Raw genomic sequence first — 20,124 nt, 5'->3', positions numbered from 1 at the left:
TGGAAAGTTGCATGAAGTTTCTTAATAAACATGTCTGAAGCTTCACAGCAAAACAGGATTGCTGCTGGGGACAAGCCAAAAAAAAAAGGTCCCATACAGCTCATCTCTCAATACTCAAATCTTAAGAAGCCTCCAGACCCCAAATTGAGGTGAAAATACGAGATCAACACTTCTTTTAAAAATGAATTTTTCACTGTAGCCTAAGGCATTAGCATGCAGCCCTTCTGAAATGAAGCTTGATCATCACATCAAGATGTAATTTAAATGGTGGGAGTTTCTTGTATAAACATACCAACACATCATGTTATAACGAGAAAGTTTTGTGACATAACAGGATAAAGCAATACGTTATGACAAATAGAAAACAATTTGGAATCTTGCAAAAACAAGAAACATTCTTCATTGAAACACAATGCTGTAGGCAGTACATAACACAGGCTATAGTGTTGAGAGATATGGACAAAAATCAAAAAACATGATATTTATGACCAAATACCTTGATATTGGTACTGCAACAATATTGTAGGGATGAGTATTGGTGCATTAGAAAAATATTAACACAATAAGATTTTTGATAAATGACATCAGTCATATGGATGACTAGGCACGAAAAGGCAAATATTGGAACAGCCAGAATAGTTTCCTAAGTTTAGAAAATTACACCACTTTACTGAAATTCAGGCTTTAAAACCAGGAAAAGATGACACCTACGCCATATCATGACATAACAATATCCAAAATCTAAGACAATATTTGTCTCTTGTCACGATTAATGTTGGTTCATTTTCTAAAGTCCTAGCTCAGAATCAGTATAATTTTAAGATCACTTTTGAATGCTACCAACAAATTCAAGCCCTGAACAAGTCAATTCTCGAATGTGAACTGGTTGTCAAGGACATGCAGTGTCTTCAGATCACTTCATGCAGCCTGGGTGGATTAAATCAATGGGATTATACAAAGGAAGATTAGAACTACACCATGAGTAAAGTGGATGTCAGATGAAGCTGCTAAAGTGGGTTTAACTACAGATCAATGCTGCTACCTGGTGGAGCAGAGCTAAGTGGATTATTTCACTGTACCAAAAAACCCCATAAAACTGCAACATATGCCAAAGAGAGTAAATTTACATGTGACGAAGGATATGTAATCCAAAGTACAAATTAAGAAACAAAAAGTGCAAACACACTTACAGTTTTGCATCGATGACTTAGATACATGAAACCTAAAATGCACATGGTTGACTTTAAACCCAATAATCTAACATGCATGCAAGATTAAAACAGGATACTTCAGTATCACAGTATTATGATCTGAAAAAATGTGTTTTCTTTATTTTGACTACTCCTTCTTGGTAATAATTAAATTTAGGAAGTTTCAGGGTGCACTGTTAAACCCACCAGTCAGGTCTAGCATTTACCCCAAAGCTGAGGTAGAGATAGTATTTTAAGACAGAGCTGTACACATGAGATGTGTTGCTGAGTTAGTCTTAAATTAATAGACTACACTTTTTCCCCTTTCAAATCTGTATGAATGTGAAGTTATAGCTTGCAGCTAGTTTGCTTAGCTTAGCACAGAGACTGGAAGCAGGATGAAACAGCTAGCTTGGCTCTGTTCAAAGCTAACCAAGGCCAACTAAGAGCCCTTCTAAAGCTCACTCACAACTTAGTGTTGTCTATTTTATCTGTACAAAAATCAAAGCATAAAAACACAAAGTTGTGGTTTTATGGTATGTAATATGATGGACTATTTCCTGGTGAGAAGCAGTGACTTATCTGTTGGTGGACTAACCTCTCTTGAGGTAACTTCACAGTGAGAACTCCAAAATAAGACTGCTCCCAGCTAATTATACTAAGCTAAGCTATCCATATCCTAGCTTTTCTGTACTATTTAAAGGGCAAGTAAAAGAGTTTTCTCATCTTTAAAGTAAAGTGACTACTTGTATTTATACAATGTTGAACTATTCCTGAACTTGATATTTGACTTTACTTACTTGAGACTTGAAATCATAAACATATCACAAATAAACAAGTCACAGGTTTTGACACAAAAAAGTATTTCTAACAAAAAAGAATCAGGCAAGTCTCTCATTGCAATCTTGAATATTTAATTATTGGGTAACTAAATGTTTTAATGACAAATCATTTAATGGGGAGTCAGCACACTCTTAGCATATTGCATAAGGTCAGTTCACAAAAAACAATAATGCAATAGCTTTGTGTAAAATACATAGATACATACATTTAACAGATTTGCTTACAGAAGGATAATTACAGCTAATTCCCCAGTTTCTCACATAATGCTGCCTTTAATTCGTAAGTCCTAAAAGTATCTAGTACTCTTTTCTATATCTTGTTTTTAGAAATTCGTGTTTATTTTTAATGGTTGCCACAGGGATTTTCTCTAGTTCGTTTGTCTTTCAATAAAAGAAGACAATGAGTGGAGCATTGGAGGCTTGTTAAATGTGTTGGTGTGTAGCACTAATGCAACAGAGGCATGTTTTGAACAGAGAAGTCTCGTCCTCCCCGACATTCCCATGGCTTGTGAATGCAGCATCAGGGGCATCACTACCAGTAGAAGGAGCTCTTCTGTTTTACCTAATCCAAAAGCCAAACATACACAAACATGGCGATATCACAAGCAGACAGGATGCGGTCGTCTCTTCGGTGTTCGTTATATTTATTAGTCCTCTGGGTTGCTGGAATAAATTCGTCGACACTTCGTCTTCACCCGGAGCAGCTTCAAATGCTGCCGCAAAATACGGGTTTTTTCACAATAGAAGCAAATGAGATCTTACCAGACGGAGATGGAGGAGGCGCCGCGGCTCCTGGGCTGCCTCTGGCCGCTCGTAGTGCCGCTGAAGGTGGGTCAGACTCCGGCGTCTACCCGCATCATCGAAGCCGCCGGAGCACTGGTGAATCGACCATGCCGAAGGTGTACGGGCAGGTAATGCAATGCATCTCAGCTTTACTACTCTCTTAAATCAGAATACTGTGCATCACCTCGGACTGCCCTTTACTGGCAAGTATGTCTTGAAGAAATTACGCAAGCCCCAGTGATGTTTTCTAAGTCATATCATTTCTTGCACCTTGTGCTTAAGTGTCCCTAATTGCGTGTTTGTTTTATGGAGAGAAAGGGGCGCAAAATTACCTGTTTATTCTCAAAGCAATAAACCCAGAGAACAGAAAAGAAATGATTTATTTTTTGAGTCGGTCGGGTTCACCTGGTGTTTTCGATGTAACTGCATAACGTTAACAACCGCTCACTATACAGAATTACACTATAAAGGATTTAGTAGCTACTACGTAAATCAAACGAATGTCGAGGTGACCAAATTCAGTAAAAGTTTTAGGTTTTGTGCAACCAGGTGTCTGTCCTTAAACAAGGAAACCAAACAGTATGATTTTGTAATCAGGTTAGTGTTCTCCGTGTGGAGGAGACCGCGGACAGAAGGCTGGTGCTAATGCTAGGTGAGGTGCTGTTTTCCTTTCCCCTCTGCCTCAAGATGTGCTGAAATTAAATAGAGAAGTTTGTGCTGAGAATGCAGTCGTTCATACAAGGACCTGGTGTAGAGTAGCTCCAACTTTTTCAAAAAAAGAATTTATTGGCCTTTTTTTTGTGAGATGTTGTAGACACTCGGTAAAAGATGATTCAAGACAGTTGAAATGAAGAAGAAGCAAAGGCAACCGGATTTCTTTTCGGTTGTTGAAGACGTTTCACCTCCCACTCAAGACTTCTTCAGTTCATTATGCGCTCTTAACTACCATGACCCAGATGACTAAGAGCCTACATAGATGTGACCCAATACATATTCCAGCAGTCCACAAGTGTTCATTTAGCATACATGTAGAGAATGGCAACCTGTAGTTGACAAAGTTCTGTTTGGTAAATCAAATGGAAATTGACTTTAGTAAAAGACATAATCTTTTAAGAAACATAGGTAGGCAGTAGGTGTCAAGCAGTCACTCATCGCAAAGCCACATAAAATGAACACATTTTTAATGGGATTTGGTGTGGAGGTATCTCCACATACAGCCTATTTATGCTGCCACCAGGTCACTAACCCCTTTCTATCAACATTTGCAAGCAAATATTTTCCTGCAGATTTGCACCATCCAACAGCTGCTGCCATTGTTTGTCCAGACTCTGTCCTAAAACGACCCTGCTTGAATGTATTAAACTCCTATGTAAATGCACTTGATTGAATATAATTAGATTTAGTTTTGGTAAGTCCATGCATGTTAATGTTAAGAGTCCAGTGTTGATTTCCAGCATTGGTGGATGGTTATTGCCAGTGCTGCAGTCATTAGTGCTCATATAGCATTGCCATTCATTTCATCCAGTAGTCTGACGTCTTACACTTGGTATTACTTTCTCCCAGCCTCCTGGCATTATATAGCTATTGAACACACTCAGATAATACCGTGATGGAAGATGTTTAATGAAGCATTTCAGAATAAACTGCAGCAGTTTCAGTGAAACATGATTGCCTTGGAAAACGTTTCACCTTCCAAGAGACAAAGATGTGAAAGTAAGGCAGTGTCACTGTGGAATTTTCATACGACTGAACTGCTCTGGGAACCTGTTCGTTGGTTAGACCACAAATACAAATTGGCTTAAATTGTAAAGGTCAAATGGATCCGTGCCTCAGGTTAAAACTTTTCTGGAAATGTTTGGAACAGGGCTGAAATGATTGTCTGATAGATCTGTGGACAACTTTTGTAATCAGTTGATCAGGCTGGCAGAAGATTGAGTAAAACAAGCTATATGAATATGAAAACTGCTTTCTGGATATCAATAATGTATATAACCCCAAGTTAGAAGCTTGCCAGACTCTGGGGCCATCCAAGGGCAAGACAAGGAAGGTGAAAACTGATGAAAATAACCTTTGTGCAAAAGAGGGGACAAAATCAGTGAGTTAGTCAGATGATAAAGACAAGAACAAAACAGTGTGGGTGTTTTGTACTTGTGGTTGTTTGTGGTTGACAGGCTCAGAATGAGCTTGAAGAAGAAGTGAGCAGAGGTAAGTGTTTGTCTCCATCATTTGTCTCCATCATTTGTCTCCATCATTTGTCATCAGCTTGCTGTCTCATGCTGACCGCTGCTCTCTTGTCTGGTGACACCTGCAGTCCAAACACAGCAAACAGGACAAATAGCCTCCAGGGAGTCAGATCAGGATCAGGTTTCGTCACTTGTGAAAGATGGAACCGGTCGAGGTTGTGATTAAATACTTAGCGTGTCAAGTGTGTTTTTCCTGTTGAGCCTGTCAGAGTTGTGGACGATGTACTTTTGAGGGCTTTTTGTTTTTTTTTTTTGTTATTCCAATGATTCCAGTAAAAGTTTGGACAGGTGATCTAGCAGCTGTATTAACAGCAGAGCTGCTACAGCTCTCAGAGCGGAGGAGAAACCAGTGTAACTGTCAGTGACAAGGACTCACACTGAGCTGAAGTGAAACAAGTGCTCATAAATTAAGTGAATAACTTTTAGGGATCCAGCTTGAAACAGTTTTGCTGGAAAATTGTAGTGGTACAAACAGCATAGCATTGGTTTGTAATTCCCTAGTTTCTGAAATAAAGGACAAAGAAACAAATACACTGTATGGACAAAAGTATACAGACTCTCAGAATCTCTTTATGGGGCTGTTTTTCAGGGGTTGGGCTCGAACCCCTTACTTCAAATGAAGGGAAATCTTAATGCTTCAGCACACCAAGACATTTTGGACAATGCTGTGCTTCCTACATTGTGGCAACAGTTTGGGAAAGGCCCTTTTCTATTCCAGCATGACTGTGTCCCAATGCACAAAGTGTGCTAGCCTAGCTAGCTTAGCTTAGCTAGCTAGTCAGTTAGCTTAACACTTTGTGAGACTAATTTCTGAACAGGCTATTGAAAGGAATCTTTATTGACAGGCCAATAAATACACTAAACACTGACTAGACCGTGCAAAATTGTGAAATGCAATACAATTTACATCATCAATGACTTCTGCACACATTCAGCGAAAAGAACCTAGCAGAAAGGATTAGTGGAAAGAGAAGGTCGTGGAGACAAACACTTTCGAAAAATAAAATTTTGAAATAAAGGTGTCTGAAGAATTTATGTCACATATACCGTTATTCTGCCTCACCCTTCTGTATAAGAGGTACTAAACCGTCATAGAATCAGAATCAGAATCGTCTTTATTGCCATTGTAAGTGAAGAGGTTTCACATTACTAGGAATTTGTCTTGGTGATTGGTGCAAACATAGAACATAAGAAAGAGTAACATATAATAGTAGAATTAAATAGAATGAAATAGAATAAGGTAAAACAAAATAAAATAAGTTATAAAATAAAATAAATAAATAAATATGGTTCTGGAGGTAGTGCAGGGTGGAAGTGTAGTGCAAGTAGGTGAGGTAAACAGTGCAAATGGTCAGCAGGTGAATAATGACATAAGCATAAAAGTGGGATTTTGTTGTTCTGTCTCTAGCCTGGCAGCGGACACTGAATCAATGTCTGTGTAAAAAGGCAGAGACAGCAGGAATGGACACACACTGTGAGACGCATAGTCGTGTTACACATCACGCTTCTTTTACTTCCAATATGCTAGCATGCTATTTAAACCACATGCTTGGTGGCAGCTTTGTGCAGGAGCTGTTAAGTTAATTGTAAAAAGCAAAGCTGGCGTGTGGCAGTATTGTGGGATCTTTGTGTAAACAAGGCTACTGAAATTGCCGGGTCAAGCACTTTAAAATGTCTGTCTGATGAAAAAGCGACTGAACCAATCACAAGACTAGTTTACGGTTTATGGTCATGAAAAAAATAAAACATATTATTTTCATGTTCCTGAAAGTGTGCATCTGGCCTTGCCTAATATTCTTTTTCTTTTGTTCAGTTCTTTGCCAATTTGCAACCATTAGTCTTGCATCACCACCATCCGCTAGCCTGTTCCTCACCCTATCTATTCCGGCATTGTCATGACATGTGAAAAGGTGCAAGATGGAAATATACCTGAATGTCTGAATAGTGAAAAGCGCTTACCGTGCCTGAAAATAAATTAAAACCAAAAAACTCAGACAAATGAACAGTTGAACAAACATCAGTGTGGTAAAAACTACCAAAAATGTGAAAAACCATCTTTGGGAAAAATGTATTTGAGATGCACTTTGAGTTTGTAGTTTATTCCGTGGGAGGGGAGGGGTTTATGACTTGTGCTGCAGCCACGGCGGGGGCAACACCATAAAAAGTGACAGTGTGAAGTAAAATGAGTCATTGTGAAGTAATGCATTTTTCAGTAATATATTTTTTCCTATTTATTCATATGATTAATTCATGTCTCTTTTATTTGACAGTGGAATAAAGACATAAAGATGTATATCTGAAATAACAAGGAGATTTAAAAACCTTTGTCCTCCTCCTGTAAGTTGCTGCCCCAAAACACAGTGAGCTTGCTTGTGTTGTGTTTTGTCTCTGTGTTAGCATCTTGTCGTCAGCTGTTGAGAAACATAAGACTGGAAGCTACAGGAGAGAAGCGCCTTAATGACAAGTTAAACTGTTTTAAATCCTCATTTCTGCTGTTCGTTCACCAGCTGTTGTTGTTGAGAGACAGTGTCACTGCTATTTTTGGTCTCCCAATGTTACAATTACCTCTCTTAATCATCATGTGCTCGCACTACTGAGGAGTGTATAGAAACAAGAAGCCACACAGAGAGCATACACAGATTTGTACTGTGTGTTGTGATATGTAGAGAGAGGTTATTTCACATGCAGTTTAAAAACAGTCTGATAGGTCTTTGCTTGTGAAGAATTCTGTTTTACGTTTCAGTTTTTGATAGTATAGAAGACCCAGCAGGCTGACTCAGGTCTGTTAGCGGTAGATTCCTTCAACATGTAGGAATGATCTATTAAGTTAAGTTCTCAGGGTTCGCGCACTCCACCATCAACGTTCTGTTTGTTTAGAGAGGGTTGTTGCAAATATGGAGCAAGAATGGAGCAAATGTAGTCGGCATACGACGAAATTCACCGTAAACCTGCACCAGCTGAGTGTTTGAGCACTTGGAGACGAGCTGCCATGAAAGTGGTTTTGCTAAATGCGGGTTACTGTAGAAGCAGAAGATTACTGAGCCTCATATCATATATCATGTTTTTTGAGTCAGGGATTGATTGTTTGGAAAGAATGATAATAATTAATTATTAATTGATTAATGATTATTGATTAAAAAATGTAAAATTCAAGTGACAATAAATCGGCTGGACCTGGAGCAACCGTCTCCTACAACCTCCATCCTCAAAGCACCAGCCACTCTCTTCACATGCCACACATCTTAAATCGTAACGTTTGCGTGCCAATTCTGATTCTCAAAGCCTCCTTAAAATTCACCGCTGACTCTCTCTCTTAACTCCCTGAGCTCAGGCTGGAGGCATAACAGCCGAGTGTGTGTGTGTCTGTGGGTGGGTGTGTGTGTGCGTGTGCTGTAACACAGCACTTAGCTCCAGTATGAAAACCTCTTCATTAGTTTTTTGTCTGGTTGAGTTTGTGCAGCTGCTGTCAAGACGTTTCAAGAAGGACTTTCTTGTTGTGGAGCAACTTAAGCTCCCTTCTCATTCAGCCTTAAAGACCTTGATTATAATATTTAACATTTTGTATTGAGTACCTCCGTTCCACACAATAACACTTGTATTAGACTCTCGTAAACATTAAGTTTCCTGCTACATAAATAAATAGCTAATTTGCCTCTTGTTTTCCTTTTTCAGTCTTATTTTGTTGTCTCAGTTCATCAGCACCTTGCTCACTATCAGTCAAGGAGCCCAAATGGGGATGTTTGTTGTTAGGCTGGTGCTGATTGGTCAACGCAGAATCGGGAGAATCCCGATTTCAAAAAAGTTGGGACACTGTGTAAAATGCAAATAACAAGAGAACACAGTTATTGGCAGACATGTTTACAAAGTCTTCCTGAGCCTATTTGGCAATATTCTTTATACACTCACATGTTTGACAAAGTGGAGCCTCGTCCCATCCATGCTTGTGATCGACTGAGGCACCTTTCATACCTAATCATGATATCTTCACCTGTTACCAAAGAACCTGTATTCCAAAGTGTTCCAAAAAGGTTCTTTTTTTGAGCAGTCCACAACTTTCCCAGTCTTTTGTTGCTCCTGTCCCAACTTGTTTGAAACGTGTTGCAGGCACCAAATTCAAAATAAGCATATATGCACAAAGATGTTTTACTGTTTTCAGTTGATTATAAGTCAAAAAGCAAATATCACATTCTGTTTTATTGATATTTTACACAATGTTCCAATTTTTTTTGGGAAGTGGGGTTCTGTATCAACGGCTAAAGAGATGAACTATGATTGTTTTTTTTTCATATGCCAATATTAAAGTGATTTTAACTAACAGCATGCAGGCAGTTCAGTTTTAAATGTTGAATTACAAGCCAGTTTGCTGTCTCTTTCCCTTTTATCTGACACCATTTCTGCAGTCCATATGGCTGCCCTCCAGAAGTTGTGATCTGTGTGATCACAGTGTGAAACAGCATGATGCTCCGGTTTTGTCGCATCAATTGCAGACATACAGACTTTTAAGAGGAAGCTGTTGTTTGAATCGAGGAAACAATATTGAATAGATTTTTTGAATGTTTAAATATTGTAAACAAACTGTTGTGCAGTGCTGATTGGTCGGCCTCAGCTATTTTTGCTTGCATCTTTCTGAAGAGCCACTAATCCAAACTACTTCACACCGACTGGTTATCAAAACATTAACATTAGAGCTCAAATTAGCTGATGCCTTATTAGGTATAACCAGTGCTGTTGAGAGAGAAGGTTAACACACCCCGTCTCTACATGGCTCTGTGTTTACTGTGGTACGGGCTACGCCTAATGATTAGTTTGTATTGATCAGTTCAATGATTCATTTATCAAGTATTTGACGTAAAACTTCAGATGTTTATGACATTGATTTATTTCCTCACTGCAGCAATATGCTGTTCAGACAATTGCTCGCAACTGTATTTTTGAATCAGTGGCAAGGAAAATAACTGAAATATTAAAAGACTGTAACAGCAGTCCGAAGTGTTTGTTGAAGTCATTTCTCTCTCTCATGGCTGTTAAATTCAACAGAAACTGAAAAATGGCTGAATAACAACATTTGGCGACGCGGGGTGGAACGTTACATTAGCATATTACTTTTAAGATGATGAAACGTTTGGAAAGCTGCAGTGTGATGGCTTCAGAGAGAGTGATATATGCTAAACTTAAATTCATGCTTTTTTTTCTTTTATCATCCTCTGAAAGCTCTGTCTGTCTACTTTTTTCTCTTTAGAGCACGAAAACCAAATCGTTCACGATCACCTCTCACTGGCATATTTTGACACAAGTCAAGACCTTCAGCCTTGGCAAACGGATCACCTATCTGATCTGAAGTAACCACACAGAATATATGAAAGTAGAAACAATTGCCCGACCGCGTCTGTTTTCATACTGTGAGTGCAGTGGCTCGATTGTGCCATCTCCCTGTAGCCACAAAGGTACTGGTTGCTAACAGCACAGGCTAACTTAAGCATGCAAAAAGGAGAGCGATCAGCGCCTGGTGTGCACGCAGCGAGCCTTCATGGCCTGCCAGTCCTGCAGAGATGATGTCATTGTTTGAGAGTGGCTCTACTGCCAGTGCTCTCCTGGCCACGATACCCCCACCTCCCACTCATCCCCCCACCGCTGAATAATGGAGAGCTCAGAGCTGAGGGGAGAGGGGAGGAGAGTGTAGGCTAAAAGCTCAAATGTATTGTTGCTCTGTTCCACTCCTTGGTAGTACCAGACACAGAGCAAAACTGCTTCACGCTATCAATAGGATATCAAAGTGCCAGAAGGGTGGGAAGAAAGGAGAGGAATGCAGTAGATAGTAAAGTGGTTTCCATGTCTGCTGTAAAGCCTGTGCTGCATAAAATCCTCTCAAGTCAAATCCAATTCTTGATGATAATGCAGAAATCTGGTCGTTTCTGCCCTGTTTTAAGATGGTTGTTTCCAAATAATTCTGAAATGACAAGAGAATTTCCTAAAAAAATGTTAAATGATGTTGGTGGATGTTTTTCTTGGTTGAAGAAAAATACGATTTTAAGGCTCAGAGATGCAAACACTTGAAATAGCCAATTGTTCCAGTGGGATGATGGGAAATAACGAAGTTTACATGAGCCTGCACCTACCAAAGAAGCTAGCTCATTGTAGTAGACTGGGTTAGTGGCAGTGTCTGGAGTTTATTTAACTGTGTCTGTGTAGTAACTTTCACTTTTGCTAACACTGTATGTCTGACATGCACTCACCTGGTTTGTCACTAATTTTGCATTGGACACATTGCATCTAGGCATCATCCTGCTTTTTACACAGCAGTTGTAAATGTTGATATGTAAATTCATCCCAAATAATCAATATACACTGATGAGGCATTTAACTGCAGCCAGTTGAAAGCCCTGCAGCGAGACAAGTCCAGAGGCTTTTTATTTGAATCCAAGAACAAAAAAAGGAATGTAGCTAGTTTTTTCACTTGCATGTAAAGGCTTGTTAGTGAATTGAAAAGCCTCGCTCACCTGCTTGGGATGTGACACAAATTAGCATAGTAAACATGTTGGGACAACACGTCATTCGAAGTCATTGTCAACAGTCTTTATTTTAATTAGGTTTTCGTGTTATGAAAATGTGTATTGTGCATTATTCTCAATGGAATGTTTATGGGTTTAGTCCATAAGTTTGTAACATCAGACAGTTGAATGCAAGGTGCTTCTCAGGGCAGTGCGACAGGTCAAGCAGTTAAATCAGCTTGTGGATATTTGTCATGTTTTGTGTGGCGTTTTGCTAATGGTGAGCAATACAATATGATATTATGGATGATATAGTATGATTTTATGGAAGCATGTAGTTAGTTGAACATGATTTTCTTTGACATTATAGTTTAGTCTTTATTCCTCTGTGAAAAATATAATATATATAATAATATAATTTGTCATGGTTTATGCTTTCAAAGGTTAATTTTTAGTCGTGCGCTGCCACCTCCTTTTCACTTTACAAAGGTACTCTGGCTCCAAATGACATCACATGAATAAGACAGCAGTACTTGCTTCAGGGACATTGTGGCTTTGCTTTTTTTTTTTTTACAGTGGGAGGAAGCGGGAATGTGTTGTCCAGCTTTATATACGTCAGTGATGCATGCACAATTCCATGCAATGCCAAGTTAGACGAATTGACTCAAACACAACACACTACAAAATGAAATTTCTCATTTTCCATGACTCATCTACACGATAAGTTTTGTCTGAGTTTGTTGCTGGTGAGTGACCTCCCTGGTCGTGGTGGGACTGTTTTGTGGGCATCACCTGTAATACTTCTTTTTTTCTTATGGTTGTGAACTGAATCGAACCTGAACTGTTTTGGCTTTGTGGGGAAAACAAAACAGACTGTTTACCTGTGGACACTCATGTGCACACCAATATTGCTCTGCTCGCTTGACTTAACCCACCTCTTGCAAACTAAACAGCATTGTGGTCCATTTGTTTTTGCAGTGTTGTTTCTCAAATGTGTTAAAAATATCAAAACAGCACAAAAAAGTTCTAGAAACATTCATCGTTTCCAAATAGAGTGACATTTCTTGTATTTTGTGCAATATAGATCGCAGAAAGCCCTAACACTGATGTATCGTCCTATTTAAAGCCCACACAGAAGAGCGATCATTAGCAGAACCCAGGAGCTCATCAAATGCTCTCTTGGTAATGAGCTCATTGTTACCTGCATTTGCATGAACTGCTTCTGCACAACTTGGCACCTCTTTGTCAGTCACTTTAATTAGTTATCTTTTGACTGAAGCAGTCCTTTGTTAATGAGATATCTCATGTCTTCATTTGGAGGGAAAAAGGGTCAGTAACAAGACATTTGTTTTTTAGATTTTTGGTCTTCGCTGTCTGTTCATCTACCACTGCACATTTATCTCAAAAAATTACACTTGCTTGGCTCTTGCTAGACATGCTAAAGAGCTAGTTAGCTAGTCAAAAGTTTGAGTCTGCTTAGGACCAGAAATGATAGGAATGGTCAGTTGTTGGTGTGTGTTAATGGTGTTAATCTAAAATGAGATCTAGAGATATTTCTAATATTTTGTCATTCTTGTTTATGTCATTGAGGGCAGACCTTTCACCAGCAATCATCAAATATTAATCCAGGCTCACCAAAGCTTAATGCAGTAAAGAACAGTGATCCAGCAGCAGCAATAATTGTTTAGAGCCTACCTTTTTGGTGGTTTGCACTTTACAAAAACTGAACGAATATTGCATCAAAAAACTCATTGCTAACTAGCTAATTTTCAGTCCAGAAACAAACAAGCAAACAATAGCAACAAAAAATCTAATCTGTTCAGTGTTTATTGGTGAGTGTTGTGAGCTGCACTCCAGCTTCTTCCTGATGCTCTGCATGGTAAACTGAACTATCACGTGTAGTACACTTGAATAATATGCCTGTAATGCATGTGAAGCAAAAAATGCAAGCATAGCAGTGTTTCACATTGACCATCGTGAAAGGAGAAAAATTTAATGACCTCTAAGCAGAAAGTGTACCATTTTACACTATTGATGCAGCTTGTACTTGTCATATTTTGTTTAAAAGCATCTCTGTTGGAAGCTCTTGAATTTGTGAGATCACAAGATCACGTGAGAACCAAGAAATCACTTGAGAATCTAGCTGTGATTTGTTCCATCGTGTGCCTCGATTATATAGCAGAGACACAGAGGGATAACTGACTTGGTGGAAACTGTGTTGCCAAATCTCTACTGGACACGTTTGTACTGTTGCATGGAGACCACCATTTCACTCAACCCTACAGTGGGATCTAAAAGATGTTTCCATTACCAAGAACGCTTTTTCCAATTTATCAATAACACATTTTGCTTATTTCTCAGTCAAGATTTGAACTTTCCATGCACCAATTTAGGTAACTTTTGCCAAGTAGTTATTTGTATTGTATTAAATATTTGAGCAGGACGTGGCACTGCAGATATAAATCTCACTCCCCTCACTACAGAGGGAGTGGGGTATTGCTAAGATGGAGATAAACTCACTGTTCCACTCCGTTGGCCCTCAAGGTCTGGCTTAGGAATGACCATGAAAACATCAAAAACAAAATTCCCTCCCTTTTGCGCTTTCTGACTCGTTTGCTGGGGTTTACAGAATCCTGTCACCTCTGTCACGTATGAAGGGTTTGCACAAGATAGCTTTTGGTGAGACAGAATGCATTATGCGTGTCAGTGTGAGACAGAAGCACGCAATACAGCAGCGTTGTTTGCCTCCAACTCCCCAAGTGACCACTAAGCTGTCACAGAGATTGATGTATGGGAGCAGATAAGCAACACCTCTCTGCCACTTACAGAGCCACCTTTGGACTACCCACCATTTTGGAGTGCAGTGTGTGAGGGGGAAAAAAAACAAAGCAAAGGAAAGCAGCACAAGCAAAAATGCAAAGTTGGAATTATACTACGACCAATGTGTGAATTCATCTTTTTCCTGAAGGTGTGCATTGTGCTGACATAGCTGCTTCATCGGTGTCCTAAATTAATATTCGTAGATGGGAGATATCTCTTTTCAGGTGGTACCAGGCTACAGCTTCTCTTTTTTGTTACTGGAGCAATGTTGATAAAGGCTGACAAAGATATGATATCTGCATGTAAAGCATATTACTCAGTGCATGATACTTGGGAACAGTGAGGTAGTCAACCCTGACTCGTGTAGTAATGTAAGCTAGAACACAGCACATCTGTAGAATTTATTTGGGTGTTCCAGTCATGGTAGGAGTGTGCAAATTAACAAAATGTATGTTTTTATAAATATTAAACTTATATATGACTTGATCAAAAACTGAATCATGCAATAAAAAAATTGTGATGGATTCTGACATTCATGGTAGCATCCAAGTTACCTACACATTTAGTTGTGTTACTGTTGAGAACTTAATCTTTTTAGTAGAGGCTTCCCTTCCTTGATTACAAATAGCCTTCCTGCAGTCGTATCAGAGCTAATGCAACATTTCCCACTGATTCAGCATCACCTTAAAAGAGTTCAACTTGCAGAACCACAGGGTGGCTTTTATTGTGACACAAGCACAGGAAATATAGTTGTATTTGTTACTAAGGTTATCGCTGATTGCCAGTCAAATTATTGACTTTCTTTCAGCATGGGGTGATAAAATCTCTCTTTCATTTCAGGGTTTGTGTAGTTGCGCTGTAAGCAGATAGAACAGGTAAATGTAGGTGATGTGGTGCATTTCTGACAGTATAGCTGCTCTAGCTGTGGTTGCTTTAATTTCAGTTGTGTGATTTTGAACAGCACTGTGGGTGTTGTAAGGCAAGACACACCAAATCTTCCAGGAATGACATCTCAGGGTTTGTGACTTTACAAAGAAATGTGCACTCATTTATAGTTGAACAATGAGCAGTCAGCTAGAGTATTCGGTTTTGCAGTCTGTGTATATTGTTGGATGTCTTGTTCCATGGACAGATAAATTCAACTGGTTAAGAACTGTAACTGTAAATGTGGTGATGATGTACTTACATAGTGTATAGTGCATTCATATGCACCACAAGAATGTTGTAAAGTAGAGGTCCCTTGATGAGAATTTAGGGGGAAATGGCTGCATCATGGGCATTTGGGTATCATGACATGAACATGCTTGTAAAGCCCTGCTGTAGCCTTGTGTGCTATACTAAGGAAGTTCATGATACGGTAGTTCAGTTGAGCTTGAAGGATAGCTGTGAGAGTTCAGTGGTAATCCAAACCACAAAGTCTTTTCTCTGTATGCTATAACAGGAAGCTTTTATGGTTTACAAATGCTTCTCACTATGGTGTTGATAGCTCATGTTCAGCAGTGCTGCCTCCATTTTGAACCCCTACTCATGCACAGGGCAGCAATCATCTGTGGATGGACCCTCGCAGCGTTAACTCTCACGCTGCAATTTGCTGCAACCCGGCAAATTGTTTTTATCTCACAGACCTCATCGTTCTCTGTCAGCTGTGTCGCTCTGTGGGGCGACTGGCACCCTTTTGGCCCACTCACCCCGTGGTCAGTGAAGCCTAAGATACAGAGATTTACTGCTGCAGCACCTCAGCCTCCGAGACGGCCCTGGTTTTTACTGGTGTGGCCCTGAGGGAGGCAGACTATGGAAGATAGAGATGAGGAGGAGGTTGATGACTAAAGCAAGAGACGAAAAAGCAAGTTGTGTATCAGTGAGGCTGGCTTGATGACAGTGGCTCATAGTCGTCCCTTTGTTGGAAGTTACATGAGGAAAAGGTTAAACTGGTGTCTGGCGACACACAGTCTAGTCCTGCAGGATGTTGGCTTTGCTGTTTTCTGGCAGTGACTTCAGCATCATGCACAAGGAAATATTCACACTTGGGACATCTTTCACTTGAATAACATCATTATCTCTGATGTTTTCCAAGAGCTATTTTGTGATAAAGTGTTGTAATTTTCCAGAATCACCCTCCCCCCACTAAAACACAACATGTTGTTGCTGAAATGCTTTATGGATTTTTGAGACCTCTGCTCGTGGTGATGTTTGCATCTCTGCCTTTTCTTCAGTGTTTCACTCCTTGTGAGATCATTGTTGAATATTGTTGCAGAATGGTGAATCCAAATGTTGATGTTAACAACAAAACAAGCTTGCAATGCATGCTACACTGCTGGCAGCTGGTGTTAACTAGTGAAATGTTTCAGACTGAATGTGTTATTAAACTCCAGTTCCAATGACAAAGTTTTGGCACTGTTATCCACATCAACACATAGACGTCTGATCACTTCTGACGGGGGTAGCAATGATACTAGTTGTTTACTCCACAATATGTACCACTAAGAAAGTGCAGAAAACGCCTTTGAAGGAAGAAAGAGCCCTTTGAGAAGCCATCGTCCTCACAGAATCATCAATAAAAGATAAGGGAAGGAAAGCAGCGTGGATGGTGAGGCAGTGACAATGAAAAAGATGGAATAGCCTATTTCTTTTCATTGATCTAGGTGTCTTGTGGGAGGGCACTGAGTGGGGAATTAGTATGTGTTGCAGCAAGTCATTGCATTATCCACCCTATACATGGAAACAGACATGCTGTACCTACACATTTGCGTGCAGTTTGTCTTTGATTAGCCAGGTGTTTATATGGTGAAAGGAAAAGTCTGTCCGTGTCCTGTGCCCTTATTGTCAGTTCATCTCATAAAAAGACTGAAACCAACAGTGAATTCATCCTTCTAAAAAATATTGCATCTCATAGAGCGCTTTGGTTTACCCAAGACTATCAGAAAACACATCAATGAGCCACACTGTCTGCACTGAGCGACATGTACTTCATTAGTACGCACATTGTAGTTTATTTTGACCATATCCCGGTTTGTTGCTTGATACACTTAATAGTGAGCCAAATGCCATCGTCTTGTTCTGGTGATGTCATTTGTCATTTGAGTGAGTGAGAGTGAGGGCGCTAGTGACCCGGCAGTGGACCCGTGGGATCAAATTCCCACCTGTCTTACCCAGTCAGAAGCAAAGTAATAACTAATTAGAAGCAAAAAAAATGAACACTTGGACATATGACAAATAAATAAATAGAGAAAAAATGTATTTGATGTTTTCCTTGATTTTCGGTTTGTCTATGTCCCATCTGCTAACAAGGAGGGAGAGGGGTTTAGTGACCTATCCAGTAGCCAGCCACCAGCAGGCAAGAGAGATGTTTTGGTGAGCCATCATGTTGTCCGTCTTTATATAAAGTCAGTTGTATCAGATTAGGAGATTTTAAAATCAAAAATTCTTGCCTTGGATTGCCTGAGAGACATAACAGACCACAGAAGATGTCTGGTTCTTTAGGTACTAAATGCTCAACTTTGTCTGCTGTTTGCTGCAGGGAAAGTAATGTGCTGGGTTTATCAGAGCTTTTTGCTGCAGCCTGCTGTGTCTGGAAACAAGGTTAATGAGAGAGAAGTTAATAATCCAGAAAACCAAAACAATGAGCTAGAAGGTGATAACATTGTCTTTAGAACTGAGGGGAACTGGTGTTCTCTGTGGGGTTGTCGATTTGAGTAACACTTCTCACATTACACATAGTCATTTTGCGAAATGTCCAGATGAAAATAATCACTAGTGCAGCTTTAACTTTGTTTCTTAAGAAACTTTTAAGGCTATGTACAAAGTTGTGGTTGAATTGGTTGTTAAATGTGATTTTTATTGTAGTTTTGAACTGCCTCAACAGGCTCTGCATGAGGTTATGCTGTTTCATAGCCTTGTGTGTTTGCATACCAGATGAGGCCTTGAACGGTAGTTCAGCTCCTTGAGTGCTTAAGATCTTTATCTCGCTACGCTGTGTGTGAGTGAAAAGTGTGTGTGAGTGTGTTTAAGAAAAGAATTTAGCAAGTCTTTAGTTTCAAACATGAAAAAGGGAAATGAGATTGACTAGGTGCCTGGGTCTGTTACATTTTTATGGTTGTGGTTTTACTGTGAAGCCATTGCTGCAGCCTTAGATTTAAGCCATATGGTGAACTGATGTGTGGTTTATATCAGTTCTTGTGACTGTCAGCAGTTCAGACTGACAGGCTGATCGAGTGTGAAACATATTCAGTGTGATCATCATTGTCAGTAGTGTTTTGAATGGTTAACAATGCACATGTTGTTTTCTTCATGACTGGCTTCATCGCCCAGCCTGTAATAATTTCACATTAACAACATCAAGGTACATTACATTTTATAATTTGCCATGGTAGTGTTTCACTGACATGCTACGAAAAACACTGTCAATGTCTGGCCTTTAAGCACAACAAAGCCCTGGCCTATAAATGTTGATCCAATTTTCAGCCTTTCCACGTGTAGCACTGGCTGTATACCATTAAATACAAATCTCAGCTGAAAACAACTAGCAAGCTAGGCTAACTAGCTAGCCAAGTGTTTTCTGTGTCTCTTTCATTTGTCCAGTTGTGGTGATGGTGGTAGTCCTCTAAACTCAGTTACTATGTCACTGATTAATTAAAATCACAAGACGCGTGGAGTCTAAGGGGAGAAATGTACAGAGTGCTCAAATCACAATGAATAACAGCATCGTTAGCCCCCATCGCTGGTTAACTGCCTGTGTGGCTGTTGGAACTGTGGTAATATTATGAACTGTTTTTATTGCTTGCCCACACAGATATTACAACAGTCAAATTACACTACCCACAGTGTCTGAACAGTGTCTGAAAATTCATGCCCCTGTTCTGGCAGGAAAATAAATAAAGCTTAAATTTCTACTTTCTTTTACAGATTTGACCAACTATCCTGTGTGCAGAATTCTCTGCAGAGAAGTTTAATTTTACATAAGTCTGAAGAGAGATTCTGTGTGTGCTTTCTCCGAGGCACATCTTTATTTCAACTTGTTTTGTGCTGCAGGCCAACCTGAACGACTCTCACAACCAGATGGTGGTCCACTGGGCAGGAGAGAAGAGCAACGTTATTGTGGCCTTGGCCCGGGACAGCGCAGGAGCCACTGGGCCCAAAACCAGCTCTGTAAGTGCACCTGAACACATATATACAGAAGAAATGTAGGAAAGCAAAAACAGACACATCCATGACCCGCTTATAGTCTGTTATAACCTCACGTAGTGTTCAATTAGTGTCACTGTCCACTCGATTTCCTTAATAAGTTAGCAGTGCTGCAGATGCGTGTGCTCACACTTGTCTAACATGTTTCTCATGTTTCTGGTATTTGTTGAGTCACAGATTAAGCCCTCCATCTGCTACCTTAATACAAACACACACATATATGCACACACACTTAAAAAAAGAAGTTTGAAGAGACAGAAAATATTTGAATTGTTGCCTTATGAGAAATTGATACCAGTATTGATACCTTCAAATGAAACATGTATTTTGTACTTTAAGTCCAATGTGTGATCAGTATTGATCAATAAAACCATGGACGTAAACAACAATAGGATTTAAAATAACGTTGAAAAATCATCTTTGCAAATATTTTATGGTGAAAGCAATAAAATAAAGGTGTAAACCTCAAGGATTCACACAGTGTGTTTTGCTGCGTAACACTGAACCTAAACAGTTCTTTTAAAGTAACAACAGACTGATGTGCTGCTTCATATCCCCAAATCCTGGTCTCAATTCT

At 39.6% G+C, this 20,124-nt stretch overlaps 1 protein-coding gene across 2 annotated transcripts in view; it reads left to right on the top strand.

Moving 5' to 3' along the window:
* Positions 1-2,585: 2,585 nt before the first annotated feature.
* sorl1 (sortilin-related receptor, L(DLR class) A repeats containing) overlaps positions 2,586-20,124 on the top strand; it is an 81,094-nt gene continuing 63,555 nt past the window's right edge. For both annotated transcript variants that reach the window (XM_046388348.1, XM_046388347.1), the window contains exons 1-2: positions 2,586-2,943; positions 19,395-19,511. In XM_046388348.1, coding sequence (XP_046244304.1) covers positions 2,623-2,943; positions 19,395-19,511 — 438 coding nt within the window. In that variant the 5' untranslated portion in view covers positions 2,586-2,622. The remainder of the gene's footprint in view (positions 2,944-19,394; positions 19,512-20,124) is intronic.

Source organism: Scatophagus argus, chromosome 5 (genome assembly GCF_020382885.2).
Source record: "Scatophagus argus isolate fScaArg1 chromosome 5, fScaArg1.pri, whole genome shotgun sequence".
Classification (NCBI taxonomy): domain Eukaryota; kingdom Metazoa; phylum Chordata; class Actinopteri; family Scatophagidae; genus Scatophagus; species Scatophagus argus.
The sequence above is the reverse complement of the archived record's forward strand: the minus strand, read 5'-3'. Positions and strand labels throughout refer to the sequence as shown.